The 27,542-nt window shown below is 38.8% G+C and overlaps 1 protein-coding gene across 4 annotated transcripts in view; it reads right to left on the bottom strand.

Moving 5' to 3' along the window:
* Positions 1 to 27,542, bottom strand: part of RAB28 (RAB28, member RAS oncogene family) — a 131,941-nt gene that overhangs the window by 84,506 nt on the left and 19,893 nt on the right. For all 4 annotated transcript variants that reach the window (XM_087724637.1, XM_087724636.1, XM_087724635.1 and 1 more), the window contains exon 4: positions 25,019 to 25,148. In XM_087724637.1, coding sequence (XP_087580763.1) covers positions 25,019 to 25,148 — 130 coding nt within the window. The remainder of the gene's footprint in view (positions 1 to 25,018; positions 25,149 to 27,542) is intronic.

The following is a 27,542-nucleotide window of genomic DNA, read 5'->3' as shown; positions in this document are numbered from 1 at the left end:
GGGAGGTCTTATTTTTTTTAAGGGCAGGAGGCAGCAAGTGCAGGGGCCAATGGGAGTGGGAGCACAGCTACCATTGGCCCCACCCACTCAGTCCCACTATCTGTTTGCCGGCGGCTACAACAGGCCAAGCTCTCAACATGCCTCGGCCTCCTTGGTGCAGCACAAATACTGTTAATTCCGACTGTGGAGGCAGAGGCAGCGGGGGGAGAAGACATGTGATTTAGACAGCTGCTTGTTCGGCATGACTGCAGGCAAGCCAATAGATGGGATGAAGTGAGAGGCACATTGGTATTGCCTCTGCCTCCACCTGGCTCTGCTGCACAGTTTCTGCCCAGAGGGAGACAAAGCTTTGTGTGCTTGCAAAGTGGACACTTTGAAACAGACCTAATCGCTCTGTTTCAAACCATCCTCTTTGCAAGCACACAAAGATTCCCCCCATGGCCTACCCACTCCTCAGCCATTTCAGAGTCATCTGGCCACTTTCCCCAGATTACTTCCATTTCTTTCGGAGATGGAAGCAATTTTCGGAGCAATTTGCTCCATTCCCAAGCACCCGATAGGTGACCAAACGCTTTTCACCTGGACAGAGAAATGACCGAGACTCAAAGCTTCATGTGCTTGCAAAGGGGATGGTTTGAAATGGAACAATTAGGTCCATTTCGCAAGCACATGAAGTTTCGTTTCCTTCTGGGTGAAAAGTGTATAGCAGTGTCAGGCAGAGGTGATCCTAATGTGCCGTTCACTCCATCCCACCATCTCTCAGCTTGCCTGTGACTGTGCCAAACAGGCACCCACATGGGGCATCAGGATCGCCTTCCTCCCCCATGGCTTTCTCTACCTGCTGCCGGTGCTGCCACACAAGCCTCCCATGAGTCAGGCAGCTATGCAGCACATGTGGATTGCCTTTCTTCTCCCCCCACCTCTGCCTTCATGCTCGGAATTACCGGTATTTGCGCTATCCCAAGGGGCCTGTGGGCTACAGCTGGATACCATCGACCCTTGCGTGCTCATCGCCTTTCATGCTGGCCATGTCCATTCTCCCCAAGGCTTATTTTCAAGGTAGCACACAAGGGCTGAAGATGTTCAGCTGTAGCCCACCGGCCCCTTGGGATACTTCAGAAATTCTCTAGTTAAAACTAGATAATGAATGGGTGCTGAATCTGGTGGGACAGTTTCTGAACTATAGAAAACACAATTATTATGACAAAGTAGAAAGACAAAATATTATACATTTTGTTTATGAAAGCATAGATATTAATAAAGTTGGTTCTTAGTCTAAAACTTTTCCCAATTTCATTTCAAAATTATATAAACTACTGTTTAAACTGCAACCTTCAAACTAATATTATACTTTTATTTAAAGTATATTAATTGTATTGAAATAACATTAATGGCAGTGCCAACTGTTCCAGTGTGATTTACAATCTGAGTATGCTTTAATAAAAGGCTCCTTTTGTACAGTACTGCAATATATCTGTTCCAATTGTGTTTTGGGAGTTCAAGGTATTACTGTAAGCAAATCTGACTCAGCAGGTGGCAGCACTGGCCACTTGTAGCTGAACTCAGGAAAAAAAACTAAACAAGCTAATTTCCAGCTAATCTTGGAAAACTGAAAAAAAAACATACCAAAAGGAGTTGTCCAAATCAGCTATACCCATATTGTCACCAAGACTTGAGCATGACTCAAGGAAAGTCTTGGGGGGGGGGGGGGGGGGAAGCTGTTTGGTAGGACAAGGCATGACTCCCGAGTCCAAGAAAATGACATTGCTCAATGGGAGGGATCAGGAGCGTGCCCTGTCAGATCTATAGACAGAAACAATTAAAGACAGAAAGTCCTGCATGAAGTCTGTCCCTATGCCACATAAAGCTTTATAGGTAATGACAAGGACTTTGAATTGTGCCCAGAAGCCCACAGAATAAGTTAGTAGGACAATGCCCTCGTTTTAAAATATCTAATACAACTGAATGATTTTAATGTACCAGCAAAAGTGTAGGCACCAGATTATGATCATTTATGTTACTTCTTTGTCATCAGATCTCATTTGGACTGGTGCCTTTCTACATGTGCACTTTTTAAAAGGCTCTTGACAAAATGGAACAAGTCCAGAGAGCTTTAGCAAAGCTTGTAAACCACAAAAGTTCAATTTATGGAAAGGATGTTGAGTAAGCAATAGGAAGTAGTTCGTGATTGTATGAAACTGTTTAGTAGGGACCTGACTGCCCCAAATGTAATTGATTATTGTCTTGTTAGAACATTTTACACATCTCTTGCACACAGATGGCATGATCCTTCTTTTTATGTCTTCAGGAAGTTGAGGAGATCCCTTGTCTCCTATTCTATAAAAGTAGCCGCAGTATCAACTATGCCAAAACTAAATGTTCTATTTATAAAATTTCTAATTTTCTAGAAAGTGTGCCATACCATTACTCCTGAAACACTGATTACATGGAGTATGCAATAAATTAAGGAATTTAAGTATGTCATGATTTCCTTTCTAGTTTTAAACTTTCTTTCTTAAACATTGTTTAAGGATCAGACAAAGGCAGTATCCACAACATTGCAAAGAATCAGAAATTCCATTCTAAAGGCTTATCAATAAAGCAGCAATAATCACATTTTGGGATTATTAACCTTATTAACCTTATTATTAGTCCTAAGGCTAACTGTTACAATAACTGAAAACAATGGGCTCCAAAAAACCAATCAGATGTGAAAGAGCAATATAAAACAACTAATAAAATACTGAACTAATATGTAATAAATAATCCCGAGGGACTGCTTTTTTCCAAGTTCTACCCATTCAACCCAATCTAGCCAAATAGTCATGTTCCAAATGCCATCAGCCACAGGGATTAGAAGACAGGTGTTTTCTGCAGTGGCCCCTGCTCTATGGAACATCCTTCCTTTGAAGATAAGACTGGCCCCAGTCCTTTTAGCTTTCTGTAAAGCTCTAAAAACTTGGTATGCTCTCAAGCCTGGGACCAAGTATGTTGCCTTCTAAATATTTATTTTGGATGTTTCTATTATTTTTATTATTTTAAAATGTTTTTAATGTTTTGACTGTAATATATTTTTCAACTGTAAGCCACCCAGAGTCATTGACTGAAATGGGAGATTATAGAAATTGAACAAATGAATGAAAACAACACAAATATAACACAAATTATATATACTGTCCAAATATCTCTCTAAGCCAGTTATTAAGTACCTACAATGTTTTTTACTTGCTCTCTTAAAGAGCAAGGTTTTTTTAGGAGTATCAGTTTAATCTGCAGATTTCAAAAATAAAAAAAGCTTTGCTTCATTACCAAAGTCTATCAATTGAAACCAACAAGAATCTTTTAAATTATTAAAAAGTTCCATTATAATACTTATCTATAATAAGTGTGTTGAAAGGTATTCCACAGTCCTAGTTTTAATGCTTTCTGAATCAAAAATTCTGAATTCTCATTCAAACTGCTAAAAGTATCACTTTTTAATGTAACCTAAAAATATAATTTGAGTACAAAATTGTTCCATATCAGCAGTCCCCTCAGGAATAGGAGCTAAACCAAGACAGCAATGCTGAACATGCATGGCTGTTAAAATCAGCCCCAAGTGGCATTCCAGAAACATATGGCAATCGTCCAGGAGAAATTGCAGTTTTTATAAAGTAATATAATAAATAAACTGAAAGACTGATTTTTGTTAATTTGTGCCACATTTAGATTCAGAAAGTTCCCAAAATAGCTTAGGTAAAATAATAAAGCTGGATTCTTTTACTATTTCTAGTGTTTTGCTTTCCCCCAGACAGCCCTTTTCCCATAACATAAAAAGTCCAGTTCTTATTAAGCTGCCATGGTGATTATTGCAGCTGGAAATTGGATAGGCTTTGTGGATCTTTATACCTTCTGCTTCAACTACAGGGTTTTTTTCATACAGGTATTATAGCAGAGGCTTGGCTGACTTGTTAACACTCAGTTCTGGATACTGGTAACTGTTTCATACTAAACAAAATATAGTTCACTTTATATTATCTTGATATTTTTAAAATATTGAAAAATACATTGAAATGTATATTCGAAATACACTTTTTCTGAAGATAGTTACTTTACCTCATTTTTAACCAAGAATTGCACTGGAATGTAAGTATTTGCAAAAATCAGGCAGGGAACAACTACACTCCAATCAAAATAGCAGTTTAAAAGTTCAGACAATTATCTAAATTTGCAAAAGTAAATTGTTTAAGTAACTTAGTTCAACAATTGTTAAACTAAGATGACTTTATCTTCTAAGGGAAATTTGAAAGAATTGATCCACATGAACTCAAATTTATAACAAGCTCTAGAGTCTAAACAAAATCTTTCATAATTATCCAACCTCGCAATCAATTCTCTTTAAACTAATACTCTGAGAAATTATGTAACAAATTAGTTTACTTAGGAATTTCAATTAGTATCAATTTCAATTACTTACAATATCAATAGATTTTGCTTACTTATTACATTTTGTTATATTTCAATAATTAAGCAAGCTATGTCATGAAAATAAATCAACTGGAGGGGACTGAAATAGGGGGTGAGCGAGCAATGAAAATCTACTGTAATATGAACAATCACCCCTGAGCCTAGGAGAATGTACAGTATAAAAAAATGAACTGCTAATAATTTTAAACCAATTAAAATCTAGAAACTAGCATGTAGTGACAGATGTTTCAAACAAAATGCTCTGCAAAAATCTCTACAAAGCATTATTATTCCAAATTATTAAATAAGGACTTTGAGCACAGTTCTTAAGTCCCTTCATTCAATACTGTTGTAATTTTAAACAATTGCTAACTGAATGGTTGTAAGTCAAAGACTACCTGTATTGATAAAACCACATTCCTACTGCAACATTACATATAATAGCGTTCATCTTTCAGCAATCTTTTTCAGTAATCATACTAGTGTTTCTTTAAACTGGAACACTAAACCACTGTCAAAAGAAATTATAAAATGCTTATAAGACCATCAAGGCGCTCTCTCTCTCTCTCTCTCTCCCTCTTTCTCTCTCCCTCCCTCCCTCTCTCTCACACACAGATGGATTTCCAGGATAAACAAAGTGCAACACATTGGCCATCAAACTTTTACTATTCTTTCTAATTTGACTCTTTTCAGTGAAAGAAACTAAGTGAAAGAAAGTTCCTTAATGGAATAAATCAAACAAAGTTTATAAATATTCTTAAACATACTGTCATTCTAATTTCTAATCCTACCTCAAAGCAAAACATTAATATCCTTCCCACAATCAACTATTCCTTATCTCTATCATCAGCTTCTTTTGGTGACGATATATTTCCACAGTAGCTAATGGAGACATTCCTACAAATCAATGTACTGCAGTGATACAGAAATAAAAGCTCATTTCACTGTAATAATGCTTCCAGACTTCCCTCAAGTCAGGTGGTTACTTGAAGTTAATGATCTGTGACATGCCACACACATAGTCTTAAAAAGACTTATTATCCACTGCATGTGCAACAATATTTGCTTTATGGATGGCTAAATGAATGAAGACATTCAATGAAACTGTAAAAGTAAAATCAAAAGAAAACTTACAAGTAACATGTTTGCTTTGAGTAAAAGAACTGTGAACATTTTCCATTAATACTTAACCTTTTGCTGCAACAGCACAACCACATATAATGCTTGAATCCATAAGCCAATGACACTATCCAGGATTAATGCTAATTATCTACAACCAAGAGAAATATATATATTTTGCTAACATTGGAATTTATGCTGGGCAAATTATTAATCAGAACTTTTATTTATACCCTGTGATGACAAATTTTGTAAGAGAAGAGCTGTAAAATATCTCTTTTAATTGATGACTATACCATCGTATTTGAATGTTAAACATTATTATCATTTTAACAGAGTGTAATTAGGCATAGGCAAATATTACTACTTATACCTGGTTAAAGTTGCATTCATAAATGTTCTGTTCCAGATTGGCTTCATTTACTTCTATCATATATACCTGTTCCAGATTAATTTAACAGATAGAGCTCTTTAATTATTCTAAACTAAATTATCAGTAACTTTGCCAATACATACTTCTACTTAAATATAGTAGTGCCTTCGACCCCAGTGATGTTTTATGAAGCTTATTTCTTTATCATACCTATGTCTTTTCTAAATAGCATAATCTATTGGAAATTCTCCTATGCATGCCTTGTTAAATGAATGGGAAATCTGTGAAAGATTCCTTCAGTGCAATATTCAAAAGAACTTCCTGCAGTCTGAACCCTTCAATGCAAGTACCAATTTCTATCAGTGTTTGTCATGTTACATCACCAGTTTTTAACTTTTACCAAGCTTCTAGTCTTTAAAAAAAATCCTTTATCTAGATTCTGACCGAATTATTTACAAATAGCTGTTATAGTCTAATATCCAGAATCAAATCAGATTTGCCTTGTACAACAGGAAAAGTGGAACCTGGATGGTTCCAGCTTGCCCTTGGGAGTTCTCTTTTCCTTTAACTGTATTATTTATTTTATTTATAAACAGCTCTTCCTCCAAAGAGAGCTCTAAAAATCTCTCCCTTTTCCTGCCATTCCAACATCTGTTCACATATTCTGGTGCAAAATATAAGGGAAGTGAAAGCATAGACAAAAAGGCAAGAAATATATACTTGAAACTGTGAAACTGAATTGACACTCATGTTGCTTTTTAAACATGTACTGTACTTTGATTGCATTTTGAAACAAGTGCATTACATTTTGCTTGAATAAAAATATTATAATTTGCTAAAGTCTCATCCAAATGAAACTGACTATATTTCACTAAGCCATATTTCTCTACTACAGAAATAATAATCTTGAGAAACAATGAAAAGAAAAATACTGAGAAGTTGTGACACAGATTTTTTATTTATTTTTCTCACCAAGGATGTACATTATTGTACTAAAAAAGGTTGGACATTTAGGACACTAATTTATTTTTTAGTAATTTATTTTTTCTTCAGGGCAAGTAGCAACTTTCTAAAATTAGATTTAAATTGATTGGACATGATTTCGAAAGGCACACACCTCTCTATAGAACGTCTCACAGCTAACAATGCATAATGTAGCAGAGTAAAAGCCATGAAATCTGAGAGCTGAGACAGGATTATTGCAAGGCACAAGAATACAATAGCAGAGTTGGAAGGGACCTTGGAGGTCTTCTAGTCCAACCTCCTGCCTAGGCAGGAAACCCTATACCATTCCAGACAAATGGCTATCCTACATGTCTGCTGCTGGTCCAATGAAAAACTATACAAAAAAGATTTTTTGCATCCATCAAAGAAACAGACTGAATTACTTGGCATTAAATTCACAGATTTTCTGGATAAACATTTAGACTGAACAGTGGGGACAGAGAATTAATTGATATAGAATATTTCTGTCCCCAGCAATCTAAAATTAATAGGGTTATCAGTGCATGTAATATAGATGTTTGTGCAGGTAAGATTATCAAACTTCCTGTGAAGAAAAACCAAGCATTTAATAGTGAATGCCATACCAGGTACACTAATTAAACTGGTGGCAAGAAAGTAGGGGCAGTCAGGCACCACACAGGTTATGTAGACAGTAAACACAGTGTCAATCAAAATGGACTCAAAGGTCTATATACCAATGCACTGAGTATGAGGAATAAACAGGGTGAATAAGAAATGCAAGTAAATGAGAGAAGATATTATGTTGTCATTACAGAAACTTGGTGGGATGAAACCCATAAATGGAACATACAGCTAGAAGGATTTAAATTATTTTTAAAAAATAGAGCAAATAAAAGAGGAGATGGAATTGCACCAGGGGTAGGATTCAACCGGTACGGACCGGTACAGCAGTACCGGATGGTGAAATTTGGGCGCTTGCAGCCTCAGAGCCTGCAGCCTTAAAGCAAGCCTTTGCACAGTAAAGAAAATCTTCTCGCAAGTGTGAGAAGTTCTTAATTGCCTTTACTGTGCAAGTTGCTGCAGGCTCCGAGGCTGCAGGTGCCTGGGGAGGGGGGGAAAATACTGCCCGTCTGACCGCCTCCCAAAGCAACCTTGCAGGTTTTCAAGACTGTCTGGAGAGGCGTTTTTTAAAAGAACCCCCCCAAAAAACCGCAAGAACCGGAGCAACGGGGGGTCGGTCTTTTTTTGGGTGGGATTCCCAGAACCAGGTTGCCCAACACTCCAAAGAGGTCTGTGAAGAGCTCCGGCAGCTGCAAAGCGCAGCAAGAGGGGCCAAAGTCCCCGGAACCCTGTGGAGCAATGCAGTTCCAGCAGCGCAGCTTCTTGCAGCAGCACGTCGCCCTGATCAACCTGCTTATAGTTGGCAGTGGGCAGCCCTTGCTAATGTTTCCACCTTTTCCTCCTGACTCTCCACCTCTCCTTTGCTTAGGCTCCTTTCCCACTTGGCACAGAAAAGGGGCTCAGCTTTAAAACAGAGCACCTTGGCCTTGGGCCACCGCAGTGTTTTCTCCGCTAGCTGCATCTCGCTTTGGGTAAAGGAGGAGGAGAGGTCTTAAGGCAGAAGAGAATCTTCTTCCCCCTGCCCTCCGGATCGCCAGCATGAGCATGGCTCTTCAGGAGCTCGGCAACAATGTGAGTAGCAATAGCGGCTGCCCACCCACCCACTTTTGGTTGAAGGCAGGCTTATTTTGCAAAAGCTTAGCAAAGTTGACGGTTGAAAAACAGCACCACAAAAAAACAGATTAAGAACACAAGTTAAAATGGGGAAGAAAATGGTAAGTGAGCACCTGTCTATCTTAGACAAGTTCAAATCACCAGGACCGGATGGATTACACCCTAAGGTTCTGAAGTAACTGGCAGACAAGATCTCAGAACCACTGAACTATATCTTTCAGAGATCCTGGAGCACCGGGGAACTGCCAGAGGACTGAAAAAGAGCTGATGTAGTTCTCATCTCCCAAAAGGGGGGAGGGAATAGATCCAGGAAACTACAGTATAACCTCGGGTCACAAACATTTCTGATCATGACCAAATCGAGTGCCGACCAAAAATTTCACAAAATCTGGTCACGAACAAATACTCCAGTGGTGATCAAACACAGCTGCGGCGATTTTCCCTGCCGTGGCAATTTCCTCCGCAGCATCTTTTTTTTTTGTATGTGCATGCTCAGTCAATCTTGCTTCTGGTCACGACCAAATCGGGTTGTGACCCAAGTCCTGGAACGGATTACAGTCATGACCAAATGTTCCACTGTACAGCCCTATCAGCTTGACTTCAATACCAGGAAAGATTCTGGAAAAGATAATCAAGCAACGAATTAGCGAACACCTAGAAGTAAACAAAGTAATAGCCAAAAGCCAACATGGGTTTGTCAAAAACAGATCATGCCAGACTAATCTTATTGCATTCTTTGACAAAGTGACAAAATTAGTGGACCAGAGAAATGCTGTCGATATAATTTACTTGGACTTCAGTAAGGCATTTGATAAAGTAGACTATAACCTACTAGAAGATAAAGTAGAAAAATGTGGGTTAGACAGCAACACCATCGGATGGATTCGTAACTGGCTAACCAACCGCACTCAACATGTAGTCCTCAATGGAACTGCATCTACATGGAGGGAAGTATGCAGTGGAGTACTCCAAGGCTGTTTTAGGCCCAGTACTCTTCAACATCTTCATCAATGATTTGGACGAGGGATAAATGGGGAACTCATCAAATTTGCAGATGACACCAAGCTGGCAGGAATAGCCAACATTCCAGAAGATAGGCTTAAGATACAGAAGAATCTTGAAAAACTTGAACATTGGGCACTATCTAATAAAATGAAATTCAAATTCAAAATTCAATATTAAGGTTCTACATTAGGCAAGAAAAACAAAATGCACAGGTACAGTATATATGATACCTTGCTCAACAGTAGTAACCGTAAGAGGGATCTTGGAGTCCTAGTGGACAACCATTTAAATATGGGCCAAAAAAGCCAACACAGTTCTAGGCTGCATAAACAGAGGGATAAAATCAAGATCACATAGAGTGTTAATACCACTTTATAATGCCTTGGTAAGGCCACACTTGGAATACCGCATCCAGTTTTGGTCACCACGATGCAAAAAGGAAATTGAGACTCTAGAATGAGTGCAGAGAAGAGCAAACAAGATGATTAAGGGACTGGAGGCTAAAACATATGAAGAACGGTTGCAGGAACTGGGTATGTGTAGTTTAATGAAAAGAACGACTAGGGGCGATATAATAGCAGTGTTCCAATATCTCAGGAGTTGCCACAAAGAAGAGGGAGTCAAACTATTTTCCAAAGAACCTGAGGGTAGGACAAGAAGCAATGGGTGGAAACTAATCAAAGAGAGAAGCAACTTAGAACTAAGAAGAAATTTCCTGACAGTTAGAACAATTAATCAATGGACCAACTTGCCTCCAGAAGTTGTGACTGCTCCAACACTGGAAGTTTTTAAAAAGATGTTAGATAACCATTTGTCAGAAGTGGTATAGGGTTTCCTGCCTAGGCAGGGAGCTGGACTAGAGGACCTTCAAGGTACCTTCCAACTCTGCTATTCTATTCAATTCTTAACAAAAGAAGCTTCAATTCCAAGTTTAATGACTTAAAAAATGTTAGCAGCAAAAGGGCGATTACAACGTTTATGTTTATAGACAAAGACTTAAAATCATAAAACTGATAGCTAAAAAAGTAAAATCTTGGACTGAGAAGGCTAAGTTTAAGCTATAGGCTTGCCTCGACTGCACAGACTGGAGTATTTTCAAAGCTGCCACAGCAGACTTGGATGAATTCACTGACAGTGTGATATCATATGTCAGTTTTTGTGAGGATTTATATGTACCGACCAAAAACTCATTCATGTACAGTAACAATAAACCTTGGATCACAACTAAGCTCAAGCAGCTACGTCTTGCCAAAAGGAAGCTTACAGAAAAGAAGTTAAAATGTTGTACAATCAAGCCAGAAATGTATTAACAAGGGAAATCAGAGCGGCAAAAGAGAAGCTATTCTGAAAAGCTGAAGAATCAGCTCTCAACAAACGAACCTGTCAGCTGCCATCTCATGCTTGTGCTTCACAACCATTCAGCATCAGATGCCATGAACTCAGGGGGATTGGATGGGATGGATGTTTCAGGGAAATGGAAGTTCATTGTATCTCTCCAAGATGGGCTTCAAGGACAACCAACTGGAAACGAAATGCAACTGCATGTCAAACCTATGCCTGAAGTTACCGTTATGAAAACATCTTGTTTGAATTTGATTACACATGGGAACTCAGTAAAGGGAGGCAATTGAGGGAGGGAAAAGTTAAGACTTGGGGATTTGGGCACGCAATTCTTAGTTCTGGCTTTGCATTCCATTAATTCATTTGACTTCTAAACTATATCTTTTTCAGTAAATGGATTGTTCTTACTTAGAGGTTCAAGCCGAGGCAGATCTGACAGAACCAGCTAATGTGTGCAAAACCCTGAAAAATATCACTGACTACTGCAGACAGCCCCATCTCCCTTACTGAAGGGAACCGACAATTGGCAAATGACCTGAATGTGTTCTATCTACTGTAGGCTTGAAAAGAAACCATTGTCAAATATCGCTACCTTCCACACCTCAAATACAACAGCAGCCGCCAAGTCTCTTACACCTGATTCTATCACTCTGCCCCCACCCCCAGCCACTTCTGATGATCCTAGAAAAAAAGATGTGACTTCTATTTCATAGACAAAAGACTGGAAAAGCAGGCTCAGACAGCAATTCCTTCTTGTTGAACGTCTGTACTGATCAACTGACCTCCATCTCCATCTGCATCTTTAATAAATCACTGGGGGATGTGTTATGTGCCTTTTTGCTTCAAAGGCTCAACTATCATCCTGGTGCCTAAGAAACCCTCCATCAGGGAACTGAATGACTACAGACAGGTTGCTCAGACATTTGTAGTTATGAAAACCTTCAAAAGGTTAGTGCTGGCCCATCTGAAAATCATCCCAAATCTGTTGCTAAATTCCTTGCAATTTGCCTATCTTGCAAATAGATCAAAAAATGATGCTGTTAATATAGCACTGCATTACATCTTAATGTCAGCGTTCCTAAAAACCCCAACTGCAATAAAACTCTGAGAGAGGCATTTTCTCAAAACTCCCATTTATTAGTGTAGGTATACAGGGACATCTGGGAAAACCCGAATCTGAGATTTCCGGGCTTTACTTCATTAAGTCAAAAATCCAAACCCATCCCCTGCACCCATAAGTCCATCACCTTGTCCAATTCAGTGGTGAAATTCAACTTTTTTTAATACTGGTTCAGTGGCCGTGGCTTGGTGGGCATGGCAGGGGAAGGATACCGCAAAATGTCCATTCCCACCCCCTCCAGGGGAAAAATACTGCAAAATCTGTATTCCCTCCCCACTTTGGGGCCAACCAGAGGTGGTATTTGCTTGTTCTCTGAACTACTCAAAATTTCCACTACCGGTTTTCTAGAACCTGCCGAATTTCACCCCTGGTCCAATCCCAATCTGTCCCAACTTGAGACATCACTCCAACCACTCCTCCTCCAGGTGCAGGAATACCATGACCTTGACCAAAAAGAAGAATGCTATTTTGTCTAACTACATTCCTTCTACTAAATCCCCCCTCCTACTTTCCCAGGCACAGTAAGGTGGCAGCATGAAAGCTTCCAGTGTTAATATAGCTTCCATATCTGACACTTACGTCTTGAATCCCCAAGGACTTATGGAAGGGTCCTTTATGCGGACTTCAAATTGGCATTCAACACCATCATTCCAGAAATTCTTCTCTCTGAATTAACTTAGCTAGCTTTGCCTGACCACACTTCAAAGTGGATTGTAAGCTTTCCAACAGATAGGGAGCAGCAGGTGAAGCTAGGTAAAATCACATTGAATACCTGCTCAGTTCAGATAAGTGCCACCCTCCCCCAGGCTCTCTCTATTACTCTTTTCTCTCTATACCAGGGGTCTGCAACCTTAAACACTCAAAGAGCCCTTTGGACCTCTTTCCCACAGAAAACACCAGCAGCCACAAAACCTGGGTGGGCGTAGCCAACTCAACGTCACTCCCACCCAGTCAAATGACACACACCCCAGCCACACCTACCCAGTTTTAGTGGCTCCCGGTGTTTTCTGTGGGAAATGGGTCTCTCTCTCTCTCCCTCCCTTTCATTTCTGTTTTTCTCTTTTTCCTTCCCTCTCCCTTTTTTTTCTTTCTCATTCTTCCTCTTTTCCCCTTCCCTCTTTTATTTCCCTCTCTTTCTCTCCCTCCAGCTCTCTCCTTTCTCTCCCTCTCACCCTTCTCTCTCATTTGTTTCTCATTCTTCCTCTTTCTGTCCCTCCATCATTTTCCCATTTCTCTCTTTCCTTTTCTCCATTTTTCTTTCTCATTTCTGCTTCTCTCCCTCATTTGTTTTTTTCTTTTTCATTTCCCTTTCTTTTTCTTTCTTCTTTCTCTTCCTTCTCTCGTTTCCCTCTTTCCCCTCTCTTTCTTTCCCTCTAGCTCTCTCTCATTTCTCTGTCCCACTCCCTCCCCCTTTTCTCTCTCTCTCTATTTGTTTCTCTCTTTCCTCTCTCTTTCTCTCCATCATTTTCTCATTTCTCTTTCGTCCTAGTGCTCCTAGGGTTTTCTCTGCACTGCCCATGACCGGCTGCTTTTTGTGATTCTGCGTCCTTCGCAGGAAGCTCAGTGGCAGCCGCGGTCCCCTTCATGTCAGCTCCGGAAGGGAGGAGCAGCTGCCGCCATCACCAAATGCAGGGAGGGAAGAGCTCTGGCTCTCCTGCGCAGCGCAGCCGGCTTCTCACCTGAGCACACAGTGGCCACAGCGGGAGGAGGAATCGCTATTGCCATTATTTATAAATTCAATAAATAAATAAATTGGTATTATTTGAGATGGTGATGAATCTGCATATGGACAGGAGGTTGAACAACTAGCTTGTGGTGCAGCTGGAACAATCTAGAACTGAACTCACGGAAAACTGTAGATGATAGTAGATTTTAGTAGGAATCCTTCTATTCTACCACCTCTTACAATATTAAGCAACACAGTAACAGTAGAGACCTTCAAGTTTCTGGGTTCTATAATCTCACAGGCTTGAAATGGACACCTAAATTTAGAACCGTCATTAAAAAGGCACAACAAAGAATGTTCTTCCTGCATCAACTCAGAAAGCTGAGACTAACCAAGGAGCTGCTGATAACAATTCTACATAGTAATTATTGCGTCTGTCATTTGTATTTTTATAACGATCTGGTTTGAACAGCAACCAAACAGAACAGGCACACACTTCAACAGATAGGACTGTAGAAAAAACAACTGCAACCAGCCTGCCTTCCATTGGGGATCTATACTGCACGAGCTGGAAAGAGGACTGAGAAAATATCTAAAGATGCCTCATATCCTGGATATAAACTGTTTCAATTTATCCCCTCAGAATGTTGCTACAGGACATTGCATGCCAAAACTAGACACAAAGACAGTTCCCCTCCCCCATGCCATCACTCTGCTAAACACTGATTCTCACTAAACATGTAGCAGGACTATATAATTATTATCCTTCTCATCTTTTCTATTACAAAATCCTATTGGTATCTTATGACTATCACTTTATTGATTGTAACGTATGATTTATCACTTTGTTGCTTGTATGTGTACCGAGAGCTTATGCATTGGAGACAAATTCCTTGTGTGTCCAATACACTTGGCCAATAAAGAATATCTATTCTGTTCTGTTCTCTACTCTATATCCCTATCCTTATCCTATTCTATGTACAGATGGATTCAAAATACGTTTTTCAAATTAATTATCTGAATCCTTCCCATGGAGAAATATTCTTATTTTGAATTCTTAAAAAGCAACACAAAAGGAGAGAACCATGTAGAAAAAACAACTGCAACCAGCCTGCCTTCCATTGGGGACCTATACTGCACAAGCCAGAAAGAGGACTGAGAAAATATCTAAAGATGCATTGGCTCATTTCCCTGAATAAATCAATGAACAAGTATAATATTTTTGACTCCTTTGTTTAACTGAGTTCTCATTATGTCGTTTTAGGACCTGTGTGGAAAACATGTCCCTTGTAGATCATATTTTATCAGGAATGTTAAAAATTCAAAAGGTTTCAAAAACTTTTAAACACCGCTATATGTAAACAGAAAGCAATGTGTTAAATATTTTGAAGTCTTGAACCAGTGAAGAGATTGAAGATGCAGAGACTATTAATGAAACAAGTCACAGTTTTTCAAAGATGAAGAAAAATACTTTTCATATCAAGCTTGGCAAAAATAAATCTGTTATTTTTTTTCTTTCAAAGTTAATGTTCTGTCACCAAAAAGGCTGCTATGGGAATGCAGCTTGATAAAGCACCTTAGAATTAACCTGATTAGGTTGTTCTCAAGTCCCCCGAATACTCTACCACCACCCAATCTGCTATTATAGTTTTTCTTTGCACACAAGAACAGTCATACTTTATTTTGTAACAATGTCTTTAAAAACCTATGAGGGACAGGATTTTTTGTAAATAAAGACAATAATTTTGCAGCAGAGATTAATTAGCAAAAGCACAGGGTGGTGGTAATATAATTAATATTTGATACCTATTCTGGCCATACAAAATGATTATTTATACTTATGGCAAGGCTGCTACTGAACTCCTCTGTTGAAGCATAAATTGAATTAAAATCTCAGGGAACATTTTGTTCACAGCTAGTTATGAAGAGACAATATATAATACATATTGAAACTATTCAAATTGCTGTAACATTAAAAACTTTCTCAAATTCAAGGCAAACTGCATTTTGCAGACACAAACAGTTTTTTTCTCCCAGCAGCTGAACAGCAGATGGGCAAATTGGGAGAGACAACATACCTACTTCTCAGAATTTGACATATTAGCACCAAATTTCAGCAAAGGACACCAAGGGTTGCAAAAAAGGAGCTGAGTGGGTTGCTCATCTCTACTCTAGGTCAGAGTATGAGATGTGTTTTATTTTTGATTCTAAAAGATAGTTTACAGTACATAATGTTCTCGTTATATACAGGAAGAAACTGGTCTGCATGAGGTGCACATTAGTGGACATGGAAGTTATAATAGAAAATAATGTACACCAATCCACTTTGCCTAAACATTTTCACTTTTTTATCTTATCATACTGTACAGTATCAACTCTAAGAAATTCAACCCCCAATGATACTCAAAGATGGTTCCAGTTCACATTCCGAAAAATATTATAAATTCATGGTTTTAGATGTTTAATCTAAAACACTGACTGGCCTGAGAAGTGAGTGTGTTCAAAATATGTCTTACCATTATCTGAATTATTGACAGAATTTTTTATGGCACTAGACTGAAATATACTCTTTTTCCACATTCCCTTTTTGAGCCTATGGTTCAGTAGTACCAACTGTACTTGGTCTATCTGAGCAGGGTTTGTCCTTTGAGAAGCAAGAGATGAACTATTTTGATCTGCCAGGGAAAAATCTTCATTATCCAATAGGAGCACTATGAGAATAGAAAATTTTGAATCCTTAGGAATAAAACAAGGCTGGCAGTCTCAAGTGCAATTCTGTTGTTCAAACAGTTTAGATAATTCAATGCATTAACCTTACATGTTACTTTAAAATGTAACCTTTAAACTTCACACTACAACAGTACATTTCCTGCTCCCAGATCACACTCCAAAATCAATTAATCATCACTCAGGCAAATATACCATCAACATTTTTAATTAGCACTGATGCACTCTTTTTTTCCAGATCCATCTATCACAAGGACTATTTAAAACCTGACTTATTGGGCTTTGCTTAGAAAAAGATCTGGTTAATATCAGTGTGAAAAGGCACCACTCATTCATCTACTATACACTGCTGCCTGATAATCCCTACCCTTTCCATAAATTGCTGATAAGAGCTGACCTCAGGTCTCGCAATAGTTGTAAATCAAGTAACAGCAGCTCCTATGCAGCAAGGTTAATTTTAGGTCACTATTTATCCAGCAAAAATGTTGACTTGACACTTAAGTGTGTTGCTTATAAATGTGATAAATGGAGTAAACACCAGTTACATCTGTCAGGAAGAAGAAAAAAAATAAAGCTGTCTCTATGCTGCAGAAGTATTTTATTAATCCATAGTAGTAGTTAACAATTAGGTTTTAAACAGCGGTGAACATAATTTCAATCTTGCTCTCACTAAAGATAACAGAAAATAAGTGGAAAGGTGAAGAAAGTTACTAAGATTAACTCTAGACTACTAGATGATTGTCACATGTTCTTTTAACTAGAGCCAATTTGGTGGGCTCAAAACATTAGAGACAACAACAAAGGTCCCTAGACAATACATGTGAACACTCAGATACTATTGCTCATTATTTCTCCACAGCTACTTCTACTCCTGGTCCTCCTAGTAGTCCTTTTGAGTACTACTACTACTACTTGGAATACGACACTTACTACATTTGGAATACTGCGTCCAGTTTTGGTCACCATGATACAAAAAAGATGTTGAGACTCTCGAAAGAGTGGAGAAAAAATCAGCAAAGATGATTAGGGGGACTGAAGGATAAAATTGAATGGTTAAATGAACTGCATACATCTAGTATAATGAAGAGAAGGATTATGGGTGACTTGATAACAGTCTTTCAATATTTAAGAAACTGCGACAGAAAGGAGGGGGTCAACCTATTCTCCAAAGCACCAGAGGGTATGAGCAAGAAGTAATGGTTGGAAATTTATCAGAGAGAGATCTAATCCAGTTCTTGACAGTGAGAACAGTTAATCAGTGGAACAGCTTGTCTTCAGAAGTTGTGTCTGCTCCAAACTCGGGTTTTTTAAAAAGAAATTGAACAGTCATTTGTCCAGAATGGTCTAGTGCTGTGATGGCTAACCTTTTTCTCATTGCGTACCAAAAGCGCATGCATGCATTCATAATACAATGCACATGTGACCACCACCCGGTACACCCTGCCCCCCCTGCACATATGCGTAACCCTCTCTGCTCCCCGTGTATGCGCATACGATCTCCTGTGCCCCGTTTTGGGCCTAATAGGCCTCCCTGCAGCCTCCTGGGAGCAAAAAGTGGGTCGCGGGGGCCTGCGTCATACCCACCCCATCCCCTGCCCATGCCTTGTGAGCATCCGGGACCAGTTCCATAGGGAAAAGTTTTTCCGTGGACCGGAGAGAGCATGGTTTTACATGCTGCCTGCACCCCACTAATGGGACTTCACTTGTCTAAGCAGCCCAGTTGCTGGCATGCCCCAGCCTGATGCCAATCCACACACTGAAGGTTGGGAACCTCTGATATAGGATCTGCTTGAGTAGGGGACTGAACTAGAAGATTTCTAACGTCCCTTCCAACCTTATTATTCTATGTTCTAATATACTGTAAAGTGGCAATGCAAGCTCTGCCACTTTTGCATTTGCACCATGATGTTGATTGTGATGATTAGCACTAGTAGTAAATTTTGTAGAGGACAAAGCTTGCAATGTGATTCCACAGTGCTTATTTCATAATTTGAACAAAAATTCCAGTTGCTGAGGACAGCCATGTCTTGTGCATGATGGTTAATATTTTGTTAATATTGATCAGCACTATGTCACTTGACATATTATTTTAATCTTAGACTTATAGATCTTTGGTTTCTGCTGGATGATGAGGATGGCCACTTCACAGTGGAACAATTTCTGTGCTCTAGTTTTTGCAACATGACTGCTTGAGTTCTGTGGTAATGTGGACTCTAAGGGGAATCAATAAGAAGTATTTTTTTCAACAGGTGCACATACCAACAGTGCTCTACTTACTATTAGATTATGTTCTGGGAAGCTTTTAAGTTCATTTTGCTCACAAGTCCAAACAAATGTACATATATGTGGCACACTGTAAACTAATCTTTTCCTGATTTCTGGGACATTCCCATCTTTCCTTATTTTGCTTTGTCTTTCTCTTTCCCTTTCTCCTTTCTTGTCCCTTCTTGGATGCTCAAATGCAAAAGGGGAAACATTTCTCCTTTTGTTTTGTTTTGCTTTTAGTTTGTTCTACTAGCCCACTGCCAGCAAAAATGGAGCTTGGGGGGCCATGCGCAACTCCCCCGGACCCATATTTGGCCTGGATGGCCTCCTGCTGCCCTATGCCAGCGAAAACAAAGCTCTGTTTTTGCTGGCAGAGGGCAGGAGGAGGCCATTAAGGCCGAACATAGCACATAACAAGAAGGAATATAGCACATCTCTAGTGATTTATTAAAGATGAGGGGCAAGATGGGGGCCAATTAGTCAGCACAGGCTTTCAAGCAAGAAGTTATTGTCAGGTCCCATAGATCCCTATTGGGACGCTACCATTCTGATGGGGAAGGGGCCTCAGTTTATAACCTTCTTCCTAGTGCCTATCTATCCAGTGCTTTGATTTTCGGAACAAAAGGGGGGAAGGACATCTGCTTTGTCTCAGCTCCAAAGTCTCCAGCAAGTGACACCTGAGAACAACTTATCACCTTCTCAGTCCGCGATTCTCAAAACATCTTCGCACCTGCGGATTGGCTTATTCAATGCCGGACTGAGGAGAGGGGTCTCTAACTGTTTTAATGTAACAGAATTGCGGGGTGATCCTCAGATCCTGCTTTCCCTGTCTTGCTATCATTTTCCTTTCAATAAAAGTTTCCTTTTGAAATGCTAAGTGCTTCAAGAGTTCTACTTTCCTGAGCAGAGAGGAGAAGCCAGTCCTTACAGTTATCTTGTCTGGGCCTGGTGCTTTTCCAGGTTTTTGTGTGTGAAATAGACCATGGACATCATTTTCTGTAATCACAAGAGATGGGAGCCCAAAAGGGATGGGGCTATAAGAGGCTTGGCTGTTGTTAGTATATCTGATATGGAGGTGGTGGAGATAGGTGACAGTGCTTTCCTCTCAAATCTACAATAAAACACATTCAGGTCATTTGCCAGTTTTCAATTTCCTTCTGCATGGGAAGGAGGTTTGCTGTAACCAGTGATATTTTAAAGAGTTTTTCACATATTTGCTGCATCATTTGTTGAATACTGATTCTTTAGGTTTTCAGAGAAGCTTCTTTTTGTTGCTCTGATCTCCTTTGCTAATACATTCTGGCCTGATTGTACAGCTTTCTATCTCCTTTCCTGTAGGCTTCCTTTGGCACGGCATAACTGCTTGAGTTTAGCTTTAAACCGATGTTTGTTGTTACTGCATATTTGCAGGTTTTTGGTCAGTATACATAAGTCTTCACAAAAACTAACATACTGTATGATTAACAGTATCTGAGTTCATCCAAGTCTGCAGAGGTATCTTCAAAAATGTTCCAATCAGTCAGCCAAGGCAAGCCTGTAGCTTTAGCTTTGCCTCCTCAGTCCAAGACTTCACTGATTTAATTGTTGGTTTTATGGTTCTAAGCCTTTTTCTATAAACAGGCACAAGGTAAATCATACAATGATCAAAGTGTCCCATAGCTGCTCGTGGTAAAGACCGATAAGAGTCTTTTGAGAATTTTTCTTAATTTTAATTGAACAAAAACACAAAAAAATAATCATCCTTCATTACATCTTGTAGAAAGCATGTCGATTGGTTATAGATAACTTTCATGCATTTCTTCCACAGTCATTACTTAGAATTCATATTAGATTATACACTTTAAATCAAAATATTTGTACATCTATCAATGTACCACAATTCTCATTTGACAACAATTATTTGAACATGCTTTTACCTCAAATCATTCATACTTAGACACAACCACATAATGGCATTCATTAGCTATTTCAAAAAATCCTCCAATAACATTACACCTTTATAGCATTTTTTAAGTAAAAGTCACTTAATAAAGTTTCTAAGCCGTCCCCCCCCCTTTTTTCCAACTCACTGTTTAGAATTTATATCCAAGTTACTTTTGCCAATACCATAGCATGTATATATTGTTAAACAATGAAAATTAACATTTCCTTGTTATTATTATAATTGGCTAAAAATCATTTACTATTTATGTCCCATCTCCTCTCGTCAGACCACCACCCCCCCAAAAAAAAACCCTTACACCTTTATAACAAGATCTAAATAAAAATTGTTAATAAAATTTTATAGGTCTTTTTCTCAAGTCACAATTTGCAATTTATATCCAAATATCTTTTACTAGATTACCGTACATGTATATATCATTAAGCTGTATCCATTATCATTTCCTTATTGTTATTATAGTTAATTAATTGTCAGCGAATAAACATTTGATAACAATCTAAAACAATCCAAGAGTTACAAAATTCCTACTTATTGATTAATAAGTCAATCAACTTATTAATCAACCAAAATCAACTGATTTTTTATTATCAACTTTCATTGTCAACCTGTATCTTTCCAGTAACAAAACAGTCTTTATGTCTCTTGTCAATTGTGGTGTAGGTCTTCTTTTTATCTCCTTTATAATGTTTTAATAGACTTAACTCTGCACTTTGAACTCACTGTTTAGGATTTATATCCAAGTTACTTTTGCCAATACCATAGGAATATTGTTAAACAATGTCCATTGACATTTCCTTGTTGTAATTATAATTGGCTAAAAATCATTTACTATTTATGCCCCATGTCCTCTCATCATACCCCCCCCCAAAAAAAACTTTATACCTTTATAACAAGATCTAAATAAAAATTTGTTAATAAAATTTATAGGTCTTTTTCCCGTCACAATTTACAATTTCTATCCAAATTTCTTTTACTAGATTGCCAATAGAAGTATATATCATTACATTGTATCCATTATCATTTCATCATTATTATTATGGTTAATTAATTGTTAGCAAATAAACATTTGATAACAATCTAAAACAATCTAAGAGTTACAAAATTCCTACTTATTAATCACCAAAATCACCTAATTTTTTATTATCAACTTTCATTGTCAACCTGTATCTTTCCAGTAACAAAACAGTCTTATCTCTCTTGCCAATTGTGGTGTCAGTCTTCTTTTTATCTCCTTTATAAGGTTTTTATAGACTTCTCTCCGCACTTTGTTGCTTGAAGGGTCTCTCAGATAATCTCGTTGTCCACCAGTTGCTACTAAAATTAGCTTGTCCTTGGTTGTCAATCTTGCTTCTGAAAAAATTTCTCTTCTTATGTCTATCATCATTAGTATTTTTTTTTCTTATGTGTCCTGGAATATGGGGTAGAGCTCCAATTCGTCGAATTCCCTTTTCCATATTCCCTTCTTTCCACTTTCACCCATATTTGCTCCATTAATATCTTGTCTTATCTTTATCTTCTATATCTTCATTCTCCCGTTTAATTTTTGGGGCTCTAACACCATCATCTTTTGCTGTGAGGAAGACTAGTCTTTCCAACTTCTTCTCAATTCTCCCATACTCTTCCAATAGATTTTGAATTCCAGCCAAGATATTTTGGAATTTTAAGGTTTCCTCATCTGAATATTGATCCATGTTTCCAAAACAGAAGAAAGAAAAAAGAAAAAAAACTAATAGCAACTGCCACTCTAGCCTTCTAGGCCTCTTTTATTTTTTTATTTTAGATTGACTTGAACACAAGTTCTTTTATGCTCTTCAAAGGAGAAGGGTTCTGTTCCCCCCCCTTCTTTCCCCTGCCAAAATAGTTCTCAAAGGCACCTGTGAAAACCATTTTTGCCCTTGCTCTTTATCAGTTTCTGTAAACAAGTTGCAAACCCTTCAGCTACAAAGTTAGTGAAGTCAAATAAGGAAAGAAAAAAGATACGTTGTTTCAAAAAACCCAGCCTCTGACCTCTGAGTGGCAGTGTGCTAATTTTTCACCTTCTAATATTTATCTCTGGCTTATAGGAAACGATCTCTTTTAGTGAGATTTAATAACAAGTAATAGGAAGAATTGTTAAAATAAGAAGGAAGGTTTTAATCCAGAAGTCAAAAAATAAAACAAAAAGCAGAAGAAAAACAATCAATCCGTTCACTTTAAGAGGAGAAATGAAAAACGTTGCGAGCACTTCAATCCACAAAGAATAGTTACAAAGAAAAAAAACTTTCCACAGCAATCCAATTAGGGTTATTTTTGCCGCTCAGTTCTTTTGCTTAAGGATCTAATTTGGCTTTAAAGAAACATTTCTTTGGGCAGTCTTTACCAAAATAGAAAAAATACCTCACCAGATGGACTCACTTTCTCTTTTCACTTCCTTCCTTCCAGAGCGTCCTGATTTCATCAGCCTGGGGGCTGCCTGTTTACTGCCGGCTTGAAGCACTTCCCTTGGGTCTATCAGGGACTTTGCGATGTCCCTGAGACCAGCAAGGCTTTGTCTTCCTGATCACCGTCTCTACGGGACAGTTTAGGTCTCAATGGACCATCCAGCGGCAAAAGTGTCAAAGGCGGTGTCAGAGTATCAAGACCGCCCATTGTGATATTGTGACGTGCCTCCTCCTTCTCCCAAGACCGATAAGAGTCGTTTAATGTTGTGTAGCAGTGGTCTAAAATCTAAAGTATTCTTGTCCCTAGCGAGACAGTTGACATTCTGAAAGTACTCTGGAAGGTCTTGGCCTAGGTTAGCACTGTTGAAGTCTTCTAACACAATGAGGAGTGAATCTGGGTATTTTACTTCAGCCCACATAATCTAGTCAATTAGTTTGTAATGCATTGTTTATGCAATTTGTGAAGGAAGATACGCTGCAAATAGTAGAAATGAGGAGAACTCTCATGGAAAATAAAACAGTTTGCAATTGACAATTAATGTCTCTAAGTCCACATCACAGAATTTCTTTAATGTAATTACATTTTTGCATCATCGGTTGTTGATATAAAAACAGAGACCCCACTCACTTCTTTTTACAATTTTACAATTCTTTCTGCAATTCTGTCTGCCCTCTGTATCTGAAACCCTGGAATATTTCACCAAGGCTACTGTTGGCAGCGCCATCTTGACATATGGCATCAATAGCTAACAGGGACCTGATAGCGTGAACATTATGGAGTTTTTTCCCCCAAACCTGGAAACTGATCATGTAAACAATTTTCCCAAGAATTCTTTATGAATCCAGGTCATATCATAATTGAAATGTTTCCGAGCACTGATCAATTAGTGCACGGATGTCAAACTATATCTTTCATGGGACGTATCATGATGTATCGTGACATTTTATGCCTTTGCGGAGCCGGGGTGGGTGTGTTCTGCATGTGACACATCCAGCCCACAGGCCACCAGTTTGACACCCCTAAATTAGGTTCCTAGGTGGACTAGGTTCCTAGGTGGATCCAAAACATTGCAAGCTACTGTTCACTTGGAGTTCTACGGCATCATGCTGAAATTCATTTGCCCTGAGAAAAGATAAGGTGAGTTTTCTTGACCGCTGCAGTAAGGCCATACTATCTGGTTGCTGATGAAGAGATATAATTTCTTGGTCTTCTATTGTGAAAATTCAATGAGCAATTTTCCTTGATCTGGTATCATCCTTCTGCAGACAAGGCCTTGCTTGCCACCGGAACTGATGTAAATGGTTCACCCCCATTCCCAAAAGTTAGCAAGGATTTTGAACTCAGTTGAGCTCAGTTGTAGTTGTAAGTCAAGTACTACCAAGTAATATGTTGACCATACAATTTTCATAAGAAAAGTGTACTATTTGTTACTTATTAACAAAGGTAGGAAAAAGTTAGGCACAATTTGTTGATCAGTCATGGATTAAATAGAGGGATTCCAAACAATAAAAAGCCATTTTTGTATTAAAAATAAAATAAGCAAAATAAATTGGCAAAACTTCCCAAATTTTATGGGTAATGTCATACTGATAATCACTGAAGCAAGTTATTTCCATGAAGTGATATCCACCATCAAACTAAACATTGTGATTGCTGTCATAACCCAGCATTCCCCATTTGGTCTAATGCATGAAATATTACATTTTACAGTTCTAAGACTGCCAAAATCAATGCACCATGGTGCCAGTAAAATGAAAGAGACCACACATGTACCAATGTCTGCAAAATTGGGGCTCACACCGCTACTGTAGACCTGTGAACAGACAGAATACTGCTGATCTGCATTTTAGGTAAATCAAAAGATTCTACTTAAATAACAATTTAACAACTTACTTTTATTGCCTACAAGGGCCACACGTGGTTGAGTTTCTGACTCTTCATTGACCTTCTTTACAACATTATGCCAATTTTCTAAATTTTCAAAGCTCTGTTGGTTCGTAACATCATACACCAAAAGGATAGCCTGGAAAGAAAAAGCTTATGTGAAGAGAATACTAATGACAAAAAATCAGACAACTAAATTGCGTAAACTGCACAAGGGGAAAGATAACTTTCAAGTTCATGTATACCACACAGATATCAGCATATTCTATACAAAATCCAGTGATTAAAAAATTATGCTGTTTTTAAAATGTTTTTTCATTATTAATGTTGATAAAACAGCTGCAGTAAAAATATTTTTTTAGTTTTGCTTATAGACTGCTTCAACTATATAATACTGAGAATTTTATCTATGTATTAGATTACTACACTACTATAATCAAGCAATTTTTATTTTTATTTATTGAATTTTTTTGTTGCCCATCTAGCAAACTGGGTGTCTTACAACATTAAAAGCAATAAAACCATAAAATATTCATATAACTGATCATGATTAAAAAAAACTGATCATGATAAAAAAAATAGATTATGCCTAAAAGATGGAGAGGTAGAAAGCAGAATGTACAGGGGAAGATTAGATCTACTATTGGTCTACCAACCCCCCTCGAGCGTGATATTCCCCAATCGGGGGCCCAAGACAACCGATTTAGTCAGATCTTTAGACCTTTACAGAAGGTGAGGAGGGTGGAAGCCAACCTCGCCTCAGAAAGTAAGATGTTCCAAAGGACAGGAGCTGTGGCAGACAAGATTCTTCTCCTAGAGAATTCCCTGGCCAACAGGGTCCACAACATGCCTCCTTGCCAGCACGTGGGGACTGGTGAGACAATTCCTCAAACAGCCTAGACCCATGCCATGTACAGGGCTTCAAAAGTGGTGTACAACAACATTCACAAATGTAAGTAACTATAAAATATGCACAACATAATACAACCATTAGCAATTTTAAAAAGATCTTAAAGGAATATAAAATACACATATTTAAAAGTATTTTGGAAGAGCACCTTTTTAACTCAGATCCAGAACAACAATATCATGGTTAATCCAGCTTCTTGGATAATAAATGAGAATAACTGAATTATTTATACCCTCACTGGCAGTTAAACTCGGTTTTAGCTTGTAGATTATCATAATCCCGTGATGGCGAACCTATGGTACGCATGCCACAGGTGGCACACAGAGCCCTCTCTATGAGCACACGAACCATCACCCCAGCTCAGCTCCGCCATGTATGTGCGGGTGCCTCCTGCCAGCCAGCTGGTTTTTGGGTCTCTGTCACCCAGGATGCATGCAGGAGACACGCATGTGTGGGGGCGGGGCACACATGTGGGAGCCCACGTGCATTATAATATTATTATAATTTCAATGGGGTTTGTCAGGGTATTTTTTATAGAATTTGCGAAGGAGTCGGTGTTGGGTATTGACCCATTCAGTCTTGGGGGGGGATCTTTTCATGATATTAAGTACTGTACTTCTCCTCTATGTCTACAGGTGTCTAAAATTTCTTTGACTTCAAAGTGCTGTTCTTTGGTGATATAGGAGATCACCTAATTATCCTGTTGGTAAACGTAAGTGAAGGTACTGTTCTAGAACACCATTCGTACGTTCACAGCCTCCATTTATTTGAAGATGATGTGAGCATCATCCTTATGTGGTGCCCAGCAATTTCAGAAACTCTTGTCAAAACTGGTCTGCACTCCGCAGTCCCAAAATGATTTGTTGAGAAGGGCCATGGAATCTGTATGTGTGTTGGGGTCCGGCAGCCTGCAAAGCTAGCAGCAGAGTCAGACAATGAGGAGGTTGGGAGGGGGGAACATTGGCCAGTCCTGGAGTCTGGGGAAGGCTCGGACGAGAGCTCTGCGTTGGAGGTAGAGAGGGGGCCAAGGCCATCTGGTAGTGATGTGCTGCCTCCAGAGCCTCTGGAGCCTGACATCAGCAAGGCAGAAGAACTGTGTGAGTCTGGTCCCAGTGTACGCATGCGCACAGCTGCCAGAAGGCAAGAACAATTAAGACAAAACGGGTGACTCGGGAGTAAGGCTTGGAGATGATTGGCCCTTCCCATAAGACATAAAAGAGGAGCAAATGGACGTGAGCCTTTGCAGGAAGCAATTTGTTCATTCTGGTTGGTTCAAACTCTGAAGCTCTGCTTGACTCAGTGCTCCGTTTGGCTTGCAAAATTGGCAATTAAGTCTCTGGCAGCGTTTCAAGGGATATAAAGATGGGTGCTTATCAGCATTACCCTGAAAGATTGTGGCAGAAATCTGTCGGACTCTTCACCGACTGTTTGGGAATCACTACAGGCTATGAATGACCATAATTCACAGCCATTTAGAGGGTTTTGGGGACTAAATGTGTGATTTATGCTTTATCAGGAAGCCTAGGTCAGAACAATGTGTTGTACAAATAGTTTGGCTAGCATATGTGCTGAAGGGATTTTAGGCTGTGGAATAAAGTGCACTTCTTGGAGAATAAATCGGTG

Source organism: Thamnophis sirtalis, unplaced genomic scaffold (assembly GCF_051295495.1).
Source record: "Thamnophis sirtalis isolate CommonGarterSnake01/CBP01778 unplaced genomic scaffold, rThaSir2_p1.2 scaffold_10, whole genome shotgun sequence".
In the NCBI taxonomy this organism is placed as follows: Eukaryota; Metazoa; Chordata; class Lepidosauria; order Squamata; family Natricidae; genus Thamnophis; species Thamnophis sirtalis.
Note: the sequence above shows the minus strand (reverse complement) of the source record. Positions and strands in the feature narration are given on the sequence as shown.